Source organism: Paramisgurnus dabryanus, chromosome 21 (genome assembly GCF_030506205.2).
Source record: "Paramisgurnus dabryanus chromosome 21, PD_genome_1.1, whole genome shotgun sequence".
Taxonomy (NCBI): domain Eukaryota; kingdom Metazoa; phylum Chordata; class Actinopteri; order Cypriniformes; family Cobitidae; genus Paramisgurnus; species Paramisgurnus dabryanus.
In genome coordinates this window covers 27,715,811-27,735,641 of record NC_133357.1, presented here as the reverse complement: position 1 = coordinate 27,735,641, position 19,831 = coordinate 27,715,811, and the positions used below count along the sequence as shown (strand labels likewise).

At 37.1% G+C, this 19,831-nt stretch overlaps 1 protein-coding gene across 1 annotated transcript in view; it reads left to right on the top strand.

Annotated features, from left to right (window-relative positions):
• Positions 1 to 17,112, top strand: part of rbm10 (RNA binding motif protein 10) — a 53,765-nt gene extending 36,653 nt beyond the window's left edge. The window contains exons 17-22 of the mRNA XM_065286479.2: positions 9,118 to 9,288; positions 9,771 to 9,932; positions 10,016 to 10,081; positions 10,558 to 10,731; positions 15,296 to 15,361; positions 15,462 to 17,112. Coding sequence (XP_065142551.1) covers positions 9,118 to 9,288; positions 9,771 to 9,932; positions 10,016 to 10,081; positions 10,558 to 10,731; positions 15,296 to 15,361; positions 15,462 to 15,554 — 732 coding nt within the window. The 3' untranslated portion in view covers positions 15,555 to 17,112. The remainder of the gene's footprint in view (positions 1 to 9,117; positions 9,289 to 9,770; positions 9,933 to 10,015; positions 10,082 to 10,557; positions 10,732 to 15,295; positions 15,362 to 15,461) is intronic.
• Positions 17,113 to 19,831: the final 2,719 nt, after the last annotated feature.

The following is a 19,831-nucleotide window of genomic DNA, read 5'->3' as shown; positions in this document are numbered from 1 at the left end:
GGGAGCTTCGGCATGATGTCCTGAGGAAATCAGAGTACAGCGCCACCTAGGGGTTATAAACTATAACAGTTCTTATCGAATTGCTTATAACTTCTGAATTCTTTGGCATGTAAGCTCTTTTCTGCTGACCTTTGAGCTGTGTCTACTGAGTGGCGCATCTGTTAAGTCGTATGCATTGAGATCCTGAGTTCGTGGGTTCGAATCCCACCTGAGCCAGGTGTTAATTTCTTCTATTATAGTTTTGTTCTTTTTCACCTATTCTTTTTGACCTGTCTGTAGTTCACATATGTTCTATTTTTGCCATGTTATCTGTTGCTGCTCTGCACTGCGGTGGTTCTGCTCTGTCATTGCTACGCTTTGGGTTCTTTGCTGAGCCTTGTGTTCTTGATGCACCTTGGGTGCTCAATGCGCCCTGAGTGATTGATAAGTTGTATCTTTCTTGCTGTGCTTTGGGAGCTCATTGCGCTGATTGTGCTTGGCCCCGTATCGCTGCTTGCAGCTATATTTATTATTATTATCGTCCCATGGGAGTCTATGGCAGCCCTATGAACCGTACATAGGAAAATGATGAAATTTGGCACAGATGTAGAGGTGGTCATAAATAGTCATGTGACCAAAAATGGGGTCTCTAGCAATAACTCTATAGCGCCACCAGCAGTGCAAAAAATCAATGTTCAAACTGTTATAAATAGTGAACCATTTGCTCTATGAAAATTCTACTTAGTACACGTGATTGCTCTCATCCCGCTTATTGAATTTGATACTTTACAGTAAGACTCCACCCATTACAGTAACGGCCATTTTGAAATGTACAGTATTTTGTTTTTTCGCTACTCCTCCTTCAAATGTGGTTCAATTCTTATGAAATTTGGCACAGATGATCTTTGGAGTGAGCCGCATAGAAATGACTGAACAGAATTTTGATATTTATCTTTGTTCAAAAGTAATAAATGCGCAAACTTAACGAGGTTGACGCAAAAATGGTTCTGAAGCTGTAGCTCAGTCATTCTTTGATCAATTGAAATGAAATTTGGTACACTTCATGTGGACCATGATCTTGGGGTCCATGCCAAATTTGGTGACAGCGCCACCTATGGGTCATGAGATAATAAAATAGGCTATTTTTGCCCATAACTTCTGAACTGCTTGTCAGAAAATTATGATCTTGATGTCTATGGATTGCTTACCTCATGCCGCATGTGTCGATGTGTATTATGCCGGGTTTGACCGAACCACCTGTCTGCCATTTTGAAATTTAACATAAATTGTTATATTTTTTGAACTATTTGACATATCCGCACAAAAATTGGTAAGGAGCTTTGACATGATGTCCTGAAGTTACCTGGGAAGTCAGAGTACAGCGCCACCTAGGGGTTATAAACTATTACAATTCTTATTGATATTATACTGTTATCTCTTTCTGCTGCCCAATGAACCGTGTCAACTGAGTGGCGGATCTAGTTAATCGTATGCATTGAGATTCTGAGATCCTGGGTTCGAATCCCACCTGAGTCAGGTATTTTGTTCTTCCTCATCAATTCTTCTAAACCTGTCTGTAGTTCACATGTGTTCTATTTTTCCATGTTTGCTGTTGTTGCTCTGCATTGTGGTGGTTCTGCTCTATGATTCCTGAGCCTTGCGTTTTTAATGCAATTAATGGTGCTTGCTGTGCTTTGTGAGCTTGCTGTGCTTTGTGTGCTTGCTGTGCTTTGTGAGCTTGCTGTGCTTTGTGAGCTTACTGTGCTTTGTGTGCTTGCTGTGCTTTGTGAGCTTGCTGTGCTTTGTGTGCTTGCTGTGCTTTGTGAGCTTGCTTTGCTTTGTGAGCTTGCTGTGCTTTGTGTGCTTGCTGTGCTTTGTGAGCTTGCTATGCTTTGTGTACTTGCTGTGCTTTGTGTGCTTGCTGTGCTTTGTGTGCTTGCTGTGCTTTGTGTGCTTGCTGTGCTTTGTGTGCTTGCTGTGCTTTGTGAGCTTGCTGTGCTTTGAGTGCCTGCTGTGATTTGTGTAATTAATGTGCTTTGTGTGCTTGCTGTGCTTTGTGAGCTTGCTATGCTTTGTGTGCTTGCTGTGCTTTGTGTGCTTGCTGTGCTTTGTGTGCTTGCTGTGCTTTGTGAGCTTGCTGTGCTTTGTGTGCTTGCTGTGCTTTGTGTGCTTGCTGTGCTTTGTGAGCTTGCTGTGCTTTGTGTGCCTGCTGTGATTTGTGTAATTGCTGTGCTTTGTGTAATTGCTGTGCTTTGTGTGCTTGCTGTGCTTTGTGTGCCTGCTGTGCTTTGTGTGCCTGCTGTGTTTTGTGAGCTTGCTGTGTTTTGTGAGCTTGCTGTGCTTTGTATGCCTGCTGTGATTTGTGTAATTGATGTGCTTTGTGTGCTTGCTGTGCTTTGTGAGCTTGCTATGCTTTGTTTGCTTGCTGTGCTTTGTGTGCTTGCTGTGCTTTGTGTGCTTGATGTGCTTTGTGAGCTTGCTGTGCTTTGTGAGCTTGCTGTGCTTTGTGTGCTTGCTGTGCTTTGTGAGCTTGCTATGCTTTGTGGGCTTGCTGTGCTTTGTGTGCTTGCTGTGCTTTGTGAGCTTGCTGTGCTTTGTGTGCCTGCTGTGATTTGTGTGCCTGCTGTGATTTGTGTGCTTGCTGTGCATTGTGAGCTTGCTGTGCTTTGTGTGCTTGCTGTGCTTTGTGTGCTTGCTGTGCTTTGTGAGCTTGCTGTGCTTTGTGTGCCTGCTGTGATTTGTGTAATTGCTCTGCTTTGTGTGCTTGCTGTGCATTGTGAGCTTGCCGTGCTTTGTGTGCTTGCTGTGCTTTGTGTGCTTGCTTTGCTTTGTGAGCTTGAGTGCTTTGTGTGCTTGCTGTGCTTTGTGAGCTTGCTGTGCTTTGTGTGCTTGCTATGCTTTGTGAGCTTGCTGTGCTTTGTGTGCTTGCTGTGCTTTGTGAGCTTGCTGTGCTTTGTGAGCTTGCTGTGCTTTGTGTGCTTGCTATGCTTTGTGTGTTTGCTGTGCTTTGTGAGCTTACTGTGCTTTGTGTGCTTGCTGTGCTATGTGAGCTTGCTGTGCTTTGTGAGATTACTGTGCTTTGTGTGCTTGCTGTGCTTTGTGTGCATTGCGCCGAAGGTGCTTGACCCCGTGTTGCTGCTTGCAGCTATATTTATTATTAGGGGCCAAGCACCTATGGTGCTGTGGCACCTATTGTTTCTGTTAGTATTATTATTCTTCTTAATCTTCCCCAATGGGAGTCTATGGCAGCCCTATGAACCGTATATAGGAAAATGATGAAATTTGGCACAGTTGTAGTGGTGGTCATAAATAGTCATTTGGCCAAAAATGGGGTCTCTAGCAGTGACTCTATAGCGCCACCATCATCTCAAAAATTCAATGTTCAAATGGTTATAACTCATGATCCATTTGCTCTATGAAAATTCTACTTAGTACACGTGATTGCTCTCCTCATGCTTATTGTTTTTAATACCTTACAGTAAGACTCCACCCATTACAGTAGCGGCCATTTTGAAATGTACAGTATTTCGTTTTTTCGCTACTCCTCCTTCAAATTTGGTTCAATTCTTATGAGATTTGTCACATGTGATCTTTGGAGTGAGCCGCATAGAAATGACTGAACAGAATTTTGATATTTTTCTTTATTTAAAAGTAATTAATGCGTGAACTTAACGAGATTGACGCAAAATTGGTTCTGAAGCTGTATCTCGGTCATTCTTTGATCAATCGAGATGAAATTTGGTACGCTTCATGTCGACCATGAACTGGGGGTCCATGCCAAATTTGGTGACAGCGCCACCTATAGGTCATGAGATAGGAAAAAAGGCTATTTTTGCGCATAACTTCTGAATCGTTTGTCAGAAAATTATGATCTTGGTGTCTACGGATTCCTTGGCTCATGCCGCATCTGTCGATGTGTATTATGCCGGGATTGACCGAACCGTCTGTCCGCCATTTTGAAATTTGTGATAATTTGCTATAACTTTTGAAGTATCGGATATATCGGCGCAAACATCGGTAGGGAGCTTCGGCATGATGTCCTGAGGAAATCAGAGTACAGCGCCACCTAGGGGTTATAAACTATAACAGTTCTTATCGAATTGCTTATAACTTCTGAATTCTTTGGCATGTAAGCTCTTTTCTGCTGACCCTTGAGCTGTGTCTACTGAGTGGCGCATCTGTTAAGTCGTATGCATAGAGATCCTGAGTTCATGGGTTCGAATCCAGCCTGAGGCAGGTGTTAATTTCTTCTATTAAAGTTTTGTTCTTTCCCACCTATTCTTCCTGACCTGTCTGTAGTTCACATATGTTCTATTTTTGTCATGTTTTCTGTTGCTGCTCTGCACTGCAGTGGTTCTGATCTGTGATTGCTACGTTTTGGGTACTTGCTGCGCCTTGTGTTTTTGATTGGGTGCTCAATGCGCATTGGGTGATTGATACCTTCTATGTTGTTTGCTGTGCTTTGGGTGCTCATTTCGCTAAATCTGCTTGGCCCCAAATCGCTGCTTGCAGCTATATTTATTATTATATTTCTTCTTCCCCAATGGGAGTCTATGGCAGCCCTATGAACCGTACATAGGAAAATGAAAAAAATTTGCCACACTTGTAGTGGTGGTCCTAAATAGTTATGTGACCAAATATGGGGTCTCTAGCATTAACTCTATAGCGCCACCAACACTTCAAAAATTCAATATTCAAATGGTTATAACTCTAGAATAATTTGATCAACAAAAATTCTACTTAGTACATCTGATTGCTCTCCTCACGCTCATTACAATGAACACCTTACATTAAGACTCCACCCATTACAGTAGCGGCCATTTTGAAAAGTACAGTATTTTGTTTTTTCGCTACTACTTTTGCAGCGTTCATTGCATTGTTACGCAATTTGGCACAGATAATCTTTGGACCGAGGTGCAGAGAAATGACCGAACAGAATTTTGATTTTTATCTTTGTTCAAAAGTTATAAATGCGTACATTTATCGATGTCGACCCAAAATTCGTTCTGAGTCATTATCTCGGTCATTCTTTGATCAATTGAAATAAAACTTGGTACCCTTCATAAGGACCATGAACTGGGGTACCATGTCAAATTTGAGGACAGCGCCACCTATGGGTCATGAGATATGAAAAATGGCTATTTTTGCCCATAACTTTTGAAATGTTTGATAGAAAATTATGCTCTTGGTGTCTATGGATTCCTTGGCTCATGACAAATCTGTCGATATATATTATGCCAGAAATTACCAAACCGCCTGTCCACCATTTTGAATTTTGTCATATATTGTGATAACTATTATTCAATATAATGTATCGGTATAAAATCGGTAGGGAGCATCGGTATGATGTCCTGAAGGTACATGGGAAATCTGAAAACAGCGCCACCTAGGGTTTATAAACTATATAAAACAGCCTATAACTTCTAAAAACTTTGTCCGATATTCATTTTCTTTGTGAATTTTTATTCACTGGTTTCTGTCGATTGCAACGATATCTCATTTGTCAGTTTCCAACATTCTGTTAATATTTTATTACTTAGCATATGTGAAGTAGTTTTTTCGCTACTACTTTTGCAAATTAAGTCTATTTTATGCCGGGCTCTGCTCACATAAACTTTAGAGCAATCCGCATAGAAATGACCAAACACATTTTTTATATTCTCTGCCATTCCCGAGAAATACCTCTCCAAAGTTGACTGTCCCTGTGACATTGTCTCTTTGTCATATTAAATTATTATGACTGTATTATAACATGTTGTGCATTCCTATACAACATGTTTTTCTTGACTTAAACTTTAACTGTTCTCACTTAAACTATCTGATTCTCATATAAATTGTAATTTTGTTATTTCTGCTCTGCAATGTCATGTCTGCATCTTCCTTGATTGTGCCATTTGAATGTTTGCAGCTCTGAAAACCTTGGCTAGCTACACTGCCTGTGTAGCGCAGTCTACTAAACGCATGCATCAAAACTCAGAGGTTGAGGGTTCGAATCCCACCTGATGCATGTGTTATGTTTTACTAATAAGATTTTGTTCTGAGTTAATTCTCACCTATTATTCTTAACCAGTCTGTTTTCCATGTTCTGCACTGCTTGTCATAATTTGGTTGCCAATCGCCACCACCATTTCAAAAATGCAGTAGCAGCCATTTTGAAAAGTACAGTATTCAGTTTTTTTGCTACTACTTTTGCAGTGTTTCTTGAATTGTTACACAATTTGGCTCAAATTTTCTTTGGACGGAGCCGCAGAGAAATGACCGAACAGAATTTTGATTTTTATCTTTGTTCAAAAGTTATAAATGCGTACATTTATCGATGTCGACCCAAAATTCGTTCTGAGTCATTATCTCGGTCATTCTTTGATCAATTGAAATGAAACTTGGTACCCTTCATAAGGACCATGAACTGGGGTACCATGCCAAATTTGAGGACAGCGCCACCTATGGGTCATGAGATATGAAAAATGGCTATTTTTGCCCATAACTATTGAAATGTTTGATAGAAAATTATGATCTTGGTGTCTATGGATTCCTTGGCTCATGACAAATCTGTCGATATATATTATGCCAGAAATTACCAAACCGCCTGTCCACCATTTTGAATTTTGTCATATATTGTGATAACTATTATTCGATATAATGTATCGGCACAAAAATCGGTAGGGAGCATCGGTATGATGTCCTGAAGGTACATGGGAAATCTGAAAACAGCGCCACCTAGGGTTTATAAACTATATAAAACAGCCTATAACTTCTAAAAACTTTGTCTGATATTCATTTTCTTTGTGAATTTTTATTCACTGGTTTCTGTCGATTGCAACGATATCTCATTTGTCAGTTTCCAACATTCTGTTAATATTTTATTACATAGCATATGTGAAGTAGTTTTTTCGCTACTACTTTTGCAAATTAAGTCTATTTTATGCCGGGCTCTGCTCACATAAACTTTAGAGCAATCCGCATAGAAATGACCAAACACATTTTTTATATTCTCTGCCATTCCCGAGAAATACCTCTCCAAAGTTGACTGTCCCTGTGACATTGTCTCTTTGTCATATTAAATTATTATGACTGTATTATAACATGTTGTGCATTCCTATACAACATGTTTTTCTTGACTTAAACTTTAACTGTTCTCACTTAAACTATCTGATTCTCATATAAATTGTAATTTTGTTATTTCTGCTCTGCAATGTCATGTCTGCATCTTCCTTGATTGTGCCATTTGAATGTTTGCAGCTCTGAAAACCTTGGCTAGCTACACTGCCTGTGTAGCGCAGTCTACTAAACGCATGCATCAAAACTCAGAGGTTGAGGGTTCGAATCCCACCTGATGCATGTGTTATGTTTTACTAATAAGATTTTGTTCTGAGTTAATTCTCACCTATTATTCTTAACCAGTCTGTTTTCCATGTTCTGCACTGCTTGTCATAATTTGGTTGCCAATCGCCACCACCATTTCAAAAATGCAGTAGCAGCCATTTTGAAAAGTACAGTATTCAGTTTTTTTGCTACTACTTTTGCAGTGTTTCTTGAATTGTTACACAATTTGGCTCAAATTTTCTTTGGACGGAGCCGCAGAGAAATGACCGAACAGAATTTTGATTTTTATCTTTGTTCAAAAGTTATAAATGCGTACATTTATCGATGTCGACCCAAAATTCGTTCCGAGTCATTATCTCGGTCATTCTTTGATCAATTGAAATGAAACTTGGTACCCTTCATAAGGACCATGAACTGGGGTACCATGCCAAATTTGAGGACAGCGCCACCTATGGGTCATGAGATATGAAAAATGGCTATTTTTGCCCATAACTATTGAAATGTTTGATAGAAAATTATGATCTTGGTGTCTATGGATTCCTTGGCTCATGACAAATCTGTCGATATATATTATGCCAGAAATTACCAAACCGCCTGTACACTATTTTGAATTTTGTTTTAAATTGGGATAACTATTATTCTATATAATGTATCGGCACAAAAATCGGTAGGAAGCATTGGTATGATGTCCTAAAGGTACCTGGGAAATCTGAAGACAGCGCCACCTAGGGTTCATAAACTATATAAAACAGCCCATAACTTCTGAAAACTTTGTCTGATATTCATTTTCTTTGTGAATTTTTATTCACTGGTTTATGTCGATTGCAACGATATCTCATTTGTCAGTTTTCAACATTCTGTTCATGTCTTATTTCATAGCGTATGTGAAGTAGTTTTTTCGCTACTACTTTTGCAAATTAAGTCTATTTTATGCCAGGCTCTGCTCACATAAACTTTGGAGCAATCCGCACAGAAATGACCAAACATAATTTTGATATTTATCTTTGTTCAAAAGTAATACATTTGTCAACAGGAATAACTTTTAAACCATTTAATCAACTAAACTTCTATGGAGAATATTTGATGTGGTAATCCATGCATTCCCAGTAGCTCAACCAAATGCGTGATGGGCATGAAATCCAGAGGTTGCGGGTTCAAATCCACCATACGGCGGCAATCAAAATGGTTGACAAATTTGTGTCATGTAGAGTCAAATGTTCGAACAGGTTTGACTACCTACAGGGGTTTTAAAAAATATTCTCTTCTTGAGAAAAATCTCTCCACACTTGAACAAACACATTGTCACTTCAGCAATCTAACTTAAGCAGCTGTCTGTATGTATGTCTCCCCTGTAGCTCAACCAGATGAGTGACAGGCATGACACCTGGAGATCATGGGTTCAAATCCTGGCTAGGGCAGCAATTGAAGTCTCTTACTTTAGAGTCAAAAGCTTCAATTCATTATTTGTATTTTACTTTATTATTTTAACAGGTATTATTTCGTTTGTGCTCTTTTGGTTTAAGTCTCATGTGTAACATGTATGATGCTTTAGTGGTTCAATTGTTTTCTAGGTCAGCATTGGACTAATCGGTCCTTCTTTCAACATGCACATAAATATTATACTTCAAAATTTTTATTTTTTCATTATGTTCATTCTCATCTCTGAGTCCTGTGTGCTGATAGTTCCCATACATATCTGCTACATTGCATTCTTCAATTGCATGTCCTTTCAGCTTCGTTGCGTGTTGCAGGACCATTGTTGCTTGGCCCCGTATCGCTGTCTACAGCTATATTTTCTGTTTGTTTTTCTTTCAGTACTACTATAATCCTCAAACACAGCAGTACATGTACTGGGATGGGGAAAGACACACGTATGTTCCTGCATCACAGACCTCGGAAAATGGACCGATGACCTCTGACCTCTTATCTACACCTAACAATGGCAAAGATAAGAAGGACAAGCCCAAGAATAAAACAGCACAGCAGGTACAACCTCAGAATGAGATTTGAAATGAATGTCCTGACCAGTATTGGTTTTTAAAACTTTTGTTGCTACTTTATGTAACCACTTATCGTCACGTCAAATCATTTTTTAGCATTTTATGATTTACAAACATCTGTCTTAGACACAATGAGAAGTTGCAGGACAGAGGATAATTAAAAGATGTGTAGACCCGACACATGTCGCAGATCACTTTGCACAGGATGTCTGTTATCCGGGGTTATTTATTTGAACAGCCTGTTGTGTAAAAGGTAAACGATGATGTAATCTGTACTAACATGTACTGTCTGGATAAAGTCAAATCATTGAGATGGTCAGTGTGGATGGGATTAAATAAATAGAGAAGTTCTGGTCATTTTTGACGTTATCACACCTCCACATACAGTATAAACTATTCCTGTCTGAAGAGGGCTGCTCATGAAGGTTTTGTAGGTGATGTGATGATGAAAATCTTTCATTTTTGCAGATAGCTAAAGACATGGAGCGATGGGCCAAGAGTCTGAACAGACAGAAGGATAGTGTACGATCGTCCTCATCGCTGAGCTCCAACCCTCGACTGCAGGGCAGACCGGATGACCGACGCGAGTCTGCCAGCGCTGATGCCGGCTATGCCGTCCTGGAGATGAAGGTTGATGTGATTGTCCTGCTCTTAAAAATATAATCAGATGTTTCTGACATGTCTGACTGCTGCTGATGTTGGGGTTTTCACAGGGTGCATTGATGGAGAGACCTTTGATACTGACCTCTGAACAGATGAGACATCCAGAAGAAAGAGAAGTACGACATGTTTTCTTGTGCTGTGTATTTGATTTGGTTTGTGTGTTTTTGAATGTATGCATTTGCGTATGTATATTTACTGTATGCATTTGCACTTTTATCCAAATGGACTAGTAGTGCATTTATGGATAAACATTTTGACACAAGGGCCACATCAGCAAAGACAGATTAAGCAGGTTATCGTCTTGGTTATAGTCTGATCATTCAGATACTGATAAGCACGCTTATGATATCTGTTGGTTTCTGTTTGTATTGCATTAAACTAGTAATTTTGAACCAAAATCCTAACTTAAATGTGATATTTAATACAAAACTCCCTCACAGGCCATGTAAATGTGTATAGTACAGACTGTAGTTAACTCTTTTGATCTGTTTGTTGGGTTTTGGTTGGTTTGTCTCTTTTTGTGATCTTATTCATCTCACTTTTACCTTCTTCAGTAATGATATATAAAAATTCAGATTTTTGTTTTCATCAGCTGAGTCCTCCTCAGGGTCTTGTGGCGTCTTACAGTGGAGAGATGGACAGTGATGAAGATGAGCGAGATGAGCGACTGACAGACTGGTCTAAACTGGCCTGTCTGTTGTGTAGGAGACAGTTTCCCAGTAAAGAGGCTCTGATCAGACACCAACAGCTCTCTGATCTTCACCGAGTGAGTGATACACATCACCAGATTATTTTTATTATGCTTCCCCACACATTAGTGATGTTCATTGCAGTTAATTTTAAGATTATCATTCATATTAAAGTAAAAATACATTTGATGGTTGTCTGTGACACTGACCCGGTAAAAACAACACAAACATTTGATTTAATTTGAACGTGCAAACAGCAGCGACAGATCAACAACAGAACCAGGATTCATACATTATCAAATTTTCACTTAAAGGACAAGTTCGGTATTTTAGACTTAAAGCCCTGTTTTCAGATTGTTTATGGTCAAATAGAATGGTTTTGACTGAAATTTCGACATTTTCGGCTGCCCTGAGAATTTTCGCTTGTTTGTGTTTCAGCTCAGACCTCTACAATGGCTTTATAGGTGCACTGGAACAATCCTTCCTAAAATGCATTAAACTTTCGTTTACAAAGACGTGAAACTCACCGAGTGGTCAGGGGTGTTCACTGGTATGCTCACACAAAAATCGCTCCAAAAGACGCATTCCAACAGGTTTTATCGTAGTTTTTACCAACTCCATTGACTGTATTAGACGTCCTGTGAGGTATGGTATTACTCCGCGCCGGGAACTTTGTTTCTATTCTTGCAATTGGCAAAGGCGGATTAGCGCCACCTCCTGGGCTGGAGTGTTTATTATTCAAGCTCTAAGCGGAAGAATGTACGGGTGTGAGGCGTTTGGGGAAATAGGTCCACAAGTTAACAACGAATGCTAAAACAGCTGTTGGAAAGCATCTTTTAACGCGATTTTTGTGTGAGCATATCAGTGAACACCCCTGACCACTCGGTGAGTTTCTCGTCTTTGTAAACGAAAGTTTAATGCATTTTAGGAAGGATTGTTCCAGTGCACCTATAAAGCCATTGTAGAGGTCTGAGCTGAAACACAAACAAGCGAAAATTCTCAGGGCAGCCGAAAATGTCGAAATTTCAGTCAAAACCATTCTATTTGACCATAAACAATCTGAAAACAGGGCTTTAAGTCTAAAATACCGAACTTGTCCTTTAAAGGAATAGTGGATTTTCTTAAAAGAAAAATCCAGATAATTTACTCACCACCATGTCATCCAAAATGTTGTTGTCTTTCTTTGTTTAGTCGAGAAGAAATTATGTTTTTTGAGGAAAACATCACAGGATTTTTCTCATTTTAATGGACTTTAATAGAGCCCAACATTTAATACTTAACTCAACACTTAACAGTTTTTTTCAACAGAGTTTCAAAGTACTCTAAACGATCCCAAACGAGGCATAAGGGTCTTATCTAGCGAAATGATTGTCATTTTTGACAAGAAAAATAAAAAATATGCACTTTTAAAGCACAACTTCTCGTCTAGATCCGGTCGTGACCCCACGCAATACGTCAAGAGGTCACAGAGGACGAACGCGAAACTCCGCCCCAGTGTTTACAAGTGTGTTGAAAGAGGGCCGTTCCTACGTTGTTGTATGTGGAATGATACTAATTAATGTCTTTGTGTCAGTTTATTGTTTATAATGGTCCGCAAATGTGCGTTTCATATATGTAACACGTGACCTCCCTACTAGGGCTGGACCAGAAAATTCGAATATTCGAATATTCGTTCCGTGGGTTGACATTCGATTTTCAGTTTTGAGATTCGAATATATATATATATATAAATATTTTTCAGCGTTAATGCAGAGCTTTTGCCAAGCAGGAAGTGCGCTTCACGCTCCCGCTCTGTAGGTGGCGCAGAGAGACCAACATCCATAGTCAACAGCCACCAAACTCCACCAGTGGAAGAGATCGCCTCGAACGGAAAGCGCGCTTCCTGCTTTGGCATTCACGCTAATAGTGTTGTAAATAACGTTCAGTTTCTTGCAAAAACTGATTGATTTGCTTCACAAGACGTCAATATGTCACACACAGTTATGGGGGATTACTTATGTATTGAATATATATGCTTTAGCTATTAAAGTGTGCGCATCGGTTGACTTGCATGACGGAGCACTGGGGTTTCTGCAAAATATCTTCTTTATTGTTCTGCTGATGAAAAAAACATATTGATGGTGTAAGTGTTATAAATAAACCTGATTTTGAAAGTATGCTACCGTTTTATTACAGTTTGTTGAACTTCGTTCATTTATTTTCGTTGTTTTATTTAAATAGCCTACCCTACGTTGTCAGTAATTACTGTGCTGCTAATTTCTGATACGGGAATGTTTGTTTGTTAGAAAAATGTTAGGCTACCTTATTAAAAGTATTGCTCTTGTGTTTTGTTTCACTAATGCTGTTCTCGCAGGACGCGTGACAGGCACGCCGCTTCCAGCTTGCGCTGTTCTGTAGTATTTTTAAAGTTTATTATTTAAAGTTTATTCTAAACGTGTCACATGTCCATATTGCACGAAAAAAAGGCACTACACTCCCTTGAGTCCGCAGCAACACATCCGCCACATAATAAAACTGTAGATACACACACACACACACACAGATTCCTGCCTTTATTAAAGAGAAAAATATGTTCAGCCCCTCCTTCCGAAGCTTCGAATATTCGATTTTATTTCTACTAGAGCTTCGAAGCTCAAAAAATGGTATTCGGAACAGCCCTACTCCCTACGTCACTACGCATTTACGTTAGGTCACGCGGGACCGGATCTAGACGAGAAGTTGTGGTTTAAAAGAGCATATTTTTTATTTTTCTTGTCAAAAATGACAATCGTTTTGCTAGATAAGACCCTTATGCCTCGTTTGGGATCATTTAGAGTCCTTTGAAACTCCGTTGAAAAAAACTGTTAAGTGTTGAGTTAAGTGTTAAGTGTTGGGCTCTATTAAAGTCCATTAAAATGAGAAAAATCCTGCAATGTTTTCCTAAAAAAACATAATTTCTTCTCGACTGAACAAAGAAAGACATCAACATTTTGGATGACATGGTGGTGAGTAAATTATCTGGATTTTTCTTTTAAGAAAATAGAATATTCCTTTAACATTGTCAAAGACCACAGTGGCCATTTCAAAAGCAGGACACATTTCATAAAGTGTACGTGTTAACAAATATATTTTTCTTTTCACTGTTAATATTAATCGGTCATAAATTATTCTGTTCAGTTACCTGGTAAATATGAACATCCCTACTACCCACATTACATTATTGTCTGTTCTGGTTATATGGGTCAGTGACAAAAACGGTTTGGCAAGATAAGAATTGTAAAAATCCTTTTAAAAAACTTGTTTAAAAAGGATGTATTAGGTTTATTTTAATGCAAATAGTGTATTTATGTGAATGTTGTGTAATAAAACATAAAATTTGCCCCATGTTTATGTAAGTTAAGACTGAATGGACCTGAAAATGTCAAATTGTGGAACCGCCAATTGCGCCAAAGAATGAGAAATAATATTTTATTCACCTTGATGGCATGTAAGCTTAATCATAAAAAAATCATTTTAAAATAAAATTTTATTTTATTTCTAAATGTGAATGCGTTTTTGTAATATTTTTCCTGACATATGCTGAAAACAGCTCTGTTTTCTAAATAATCTTTGACAAATTATGTAAAAGTGTACGTAAAAAATCATATTACACTGAACTAGATGATTATATTTTACTCCACATTTTTTATGAATATATTTATATTTTTCATAAAAATACTGGTTACACCAATTGACACAGACCGGTTACACCACATTGACATTTTTGCAATTATCCCCCAAATATTCTGTCAAAATTAAATAAAACCAGAAATTTTAGACTTGGTCCTCAAAAAAGAGAATGGATACAAGTAATCTGCAAATTTATTTAGAAATGTTAACCCACAAAATAATTAACGTCATGTCATTGACCCATATATGATACTGCGATGAGCTGTGTGTAAACAGCACAACAACAAAACAAAAAAATTCACTAATAATCGCGTACAATTTTAGGAAAGCCTAGGAAGCCAGTGCCACCGACCGGATTAACATTAAATAAGTATTGGATGCGTTAACAAATATGACATTTAATAAATATGACAGAGACTGTATCATCTGTATCTAAAATAAAACATTACATTTGGCATTAAGCAGACGCTTTCATTTAGAGATTTAAAAAGTGAGACAGGAAAGCGTGAAGATTTGTCATTACACGCATCTTCTTTATTGAAGCCTACTTATTTTTACATATAATGTATATATGATGTATATAAGAATAATAAAGATCATGTAAAATTATATATAAAATATATATATATATAATAGAGAAAATATTATATAATATAATCATGTAAATTTTATATATCAACATTATTATTATTATTAACATTATAATTAGCCTAGAATTTGATTATGGCATTCCTTATTGCGTACGAGTGGTTTTAGGTTTTCTTGAATTTTTTGTGTAAATTTTGATATAAAAGTTGTTGAATCATGATTTGTTTGTGGAAACATCCATACGCACATTTCACGCACAAATTTTTGCGAACACATTCTTAATGAATGAGACCCAAATGGCTTCTGTTACAGCAATAGGTGTTAAGATTGACAAGCTAAGATTTAGTGTTACTTTAGAAAAAATGTATAGAGATATTTATATGATCATCTTTTGTGCATATAAAGCAAAACCTGGAGCAGAAGAGGGGCAGACAGTTCCAGAGCGAGATACAAGATCCATCAGAAACCGAGGTAAACACCTTAGATTTATACTTATAACACCAATAGTGTCTAATGAAACCATTTAACAACCAGTTTCTCCCATTGCTAATGAACAGTCTGTATATTTCAGCTGAAATACAGAGATCGGGCAGCCGAGAGGAGAGAGAAAGGCTCTGCTTCACAACAACCAGATGTCAAGAAGAGAAAGTTCAGTCCTGTTTAAGAAGAACTAGTAAAGATCTGGATAGTTTGATGTTGACCTAACTGGGTTTGTGTGATTACATTGCCATTTGTTTGGATATGGAACAGTAAGATTGTTTTGGGACATGTACTATAAAAACATCATAGTGCTTAATGCATATAATATCAACAAGCACCATGGTATGTACTGTAATATGCTGAGATATTTATTTTACAGTTTCATGGTGTGGCTGGAGGGCCATAACAAGGCTTTTTTAATCCTGGTGGAATAATGCCATTCATTTTTAAACTTTTTTCATTGTTTGAGAATGGCACTATTGAAAACCTCATGAACAGTTTCTCATCAAAACATGTACACAGACAGATTCATGTCATAAAACATGAGGATGATGTGGAAATTTGATTTTGGTTACGTGAAGGACTACTGGGGAATCTGGAGTACCAGTATTATACAAACCAAAACTACTGCTGGACCCACAGTTACCATGTGATATTCTTATTATTATACTGTCTGCAACCAGCCATGAAAGAAATACACATTTATCAATCATATATTGTGAACACATAATACATGTATAGGCAGCATGAATTTACACTATTGAAAATCTGGGTAAAAACTAGTTTTTATATCAGATGTAAAATCTTTTTCAGCATGTTTTTAACCAGTCTCATCTGTTTAATATGCTGGTTTGTGTGCTATGCATTTTGCATGTCTATATTGACATGTTGATCTATGCAGGTTATCACAAGCACAGCCATTGTCTGTGATCAGATGAAAATGCACAGTACTGTATGTTACACTTGTTAGATTATACGCACTTACAGTATATATACGATTTTATATGAAGATGACTTAAGCAAGCTATATAAAACTAAATTAAACTGTCAACATATTTTTACATGTAAATTTCAGCTGGACAAAGTGGATTTGAAGTATGTTTGTATAAGCACTAAGTTTCAGTTTATTTTATTTCTGTGTGCGTGCGTGCGTGCACAATAAATATTTGTATATGATTATCATATCTACATTTTATCACAAAAGGACGAATGTTTATTTTGTTTAATAAGTTTAAGAATTTGATTCTCAATAAGAAATGTTTCCTTTATGATGTGAATATAGACTATACAGTACAAATGTGAAGCTTATTTTGAGAGCAAAGATGTTTTGTATATTTGTGTTGATGCAGTAAGAGTTTGAGTTATGTTTAGAAAAAATGGGTACATTTCACAGATTCAGTACATGTCTGAGGTCATATTTCACCCTAAAATAAAAAAAACAAATCTTGCTTTTGTATTAGGATGTTATTTTTCTGCAAATTAAAAATACTTTACCCCTACATTCTCAATGCATATATTGAATAAGAAACTATCAACTAACAAAAAAGGTTTCTTCCAACATTTCTCCATACACAGCAGTGTTGTATAAATCAAAGACTTGACTAAATTTGTCTCCTAACATGTGTTGAATGAATGCACTTGCACATTATATCTTTCTGTTTTTTATTTTTATTAATTTGTGGATTTTTGTGTGTTGTAAACTAAATATTTGATTCCACAGAATTAAAATGGCCTCTTTCTTACGTTGTCTTTTGGTATTAATACTTGAAAATATTTATGACATTAGACTACATGACTTATTAGAAGAGAATTACTGTGCATTCACCACTGAAATGACTGGATTGCGCATGACGTCTTAACTGTGAACCCGCCGCGCCGCCATGTTGGTATACCCAAACGTTCTATTAAATCAATGGACGTTATAAGATTTTAATAATAAAACATCAATTTACTAGTCGTCGTTTTTATATCTGAAGTTACCCTGTACATTATTACAACACAAACGTCATAAGCATGTACAAAGTTATTTACTGAAAGTTGTATGTTTTGCTTTTAAATCAGTTATTATACATTTATCTTTATTACAGTATCAGATCAGCGGCCGACCGCAGCATATTCAGTATTAATGACATACGTGCTTATTCTGATATCTAAATAAATAAATAATCATGCTTTGTACCGTATGTGCATGCAATAATTTGCTTTTGTAATTATGTTATCTAAACTTACAAGTTTTTTTTTTTTACTTACAAGTTACCTTAACCTATTTAGAGAAATATAAATCCATTGTCCTTCCCGATTAAAACTTTATACATTGCAAATAACACCAGAATTAACAATTAATTTACGTACACATATCCTAAACTTAATCTTGTGTGAATGATACGCAGTAATATACGAAGGAGGATGCACTTTACATATTCATATATAACGCCCTTCCCCAAAGTATATTTTCTATTTAATTTTCAATTTGGCAAAATAGTAATTTCAGTAAAAGCAGATTTTTCAAATAATAGGCTACTTTTTATATTTAATTAATTCAAAAATATTATTTTGACTGTTGTGGACGCGCTCTTCCTGGAACAACGTGCTGAAAATAACAAATACCAATAAATTCACACCAATTTGTAATAAAATAGTGTTTTCATCGTTATTATTAGCTGTGCATTGTTGTTTGAGGTGTTTCCGTTAAATAGATACCAATAAACTGAAGCATTGCTAGCGCTTTATTTAACGCAAAGAAACGTATCCTGACCTAGATGATATTAATCAGATATATACAAAATAAACATAACATTATAAATTATATCTCCACAAAATTAAGAGAATGCACAAGTGAATTCGAACTAAGTTATTAGGGGTGTGCAAAAAAAAAATCGATTCACATTTGAATTGCGATTCAAGCTCAGAATCGATTCATAGATTCCAAAAATCAATTCATACATTGTTTTTGTAATGCCGTGTTACTATTGTCCTGAAATGAGTTTATCTCAGTATTCCCATAGATGGCGCTGCGTCGTATTCACTCTGACGCCCACACACTCTTGTCACAGTGTTTCCCACACATTGCTGCTGCAGCACTGCCCAGTTATATTAACAAGTGCCCAAGTATATCTGGCATCAAATTTTGTCTTTTTTGTTTTTCCTTGATGATGACACTCTTAAATAATGACATTTTGTGTGCGACATGATGAGTTCGGTATGCGCAGAGCCGGATTAACGCAAAGGCAAACTAGGCACGTGCCTAGGGCCCGATTGGCGGGATGCGGCCCAGACAGATTTTTTACAAATGTCCATTTACATTTACATTTTACATTTAGTCATTTAGCAGACGCTTTTTTCCAAAGCGACTTACAAGTGAGGTAAACAATAGAAGCAATTATGGCAACATAAGACAGCAATACATAAGTGCACTGGAAATAGTCTCATCAAGTCCAACACAATATACATAGCCAAGGGTATGTTAGTAGTTTTTTTTTTTTTTTTTTTTTTAGATAAAGAGGAAGGTAGATAGAGAAAGAGATAAAGAGAAGGGTAACTAAATAAAGATAGTAAATCTGTAATTAGGAAGTTAGGTAATGGTGGAAGAGATGGGTTTTTAGCCGAGTCTTAAAGACAGCTACAGTGTCAGCTGATCGTGTCACGACCGGCAGATCATTCCACAGTTGTGGGACAGTTCCTGAGAAGGTACGCGTTAGTGTTTTCTCAATCTACAACGTCGCTGTCGGGCGGAAAACTCGTATGTCCAAAATTTGTCAATTTCATATTTTTTCACAAATCGATGCTATTGGTCAGTCCCCACGTGGGTCTGTTACTTTTACAATTTATTAACCAATCTAAAGTCCTGAAAAAGCTTGAGCGCAAACCTCTTAACTCCATTGGACATTTCAACTGTCTGAGAAACCTCGTAACTCCACCTCTTCTTCACTCCGCGGGAGAGCTTCGCTGCATATTTCTCTTCAAGATTGAGAATCGCAACGAAATCCTCGTCGAGCAACACGTCCACTGAGGTAAATGTCCTCAAAACACTGGTTATTTATGTTTCAGTTATATGAATTATATAATAACAGTTTTTATATTATGTATAACAGTTTTATCTCGATGGTAGTGCTAAAGTCTAATGTATCGTTTCTGAGGCTGCTAGATTTTTCTTTTTGTGTGCTTACCATCATTTATCAAAATATCTTATTTTGTGTTTATCAAAATAAAATAAACTTATACAGGTTTAGAACAACATAAGGGTGAGTAAATGATGACAGAATTTTCATTTTTGGTTGAATCCCTTTAACAGAAATACAGCAGAAATGTTTAAAATTCACTCTTATTATGTTTACATCTAATAATGCATTCATTCGTGCTTGATTGATACATGGTTACACATTGTTTCTTTCATGGACTACGGACCCCCTAAAGTACATTTGGCCACCCCCTGGCCTGAAATCGCTGATACAACCTTTAAAG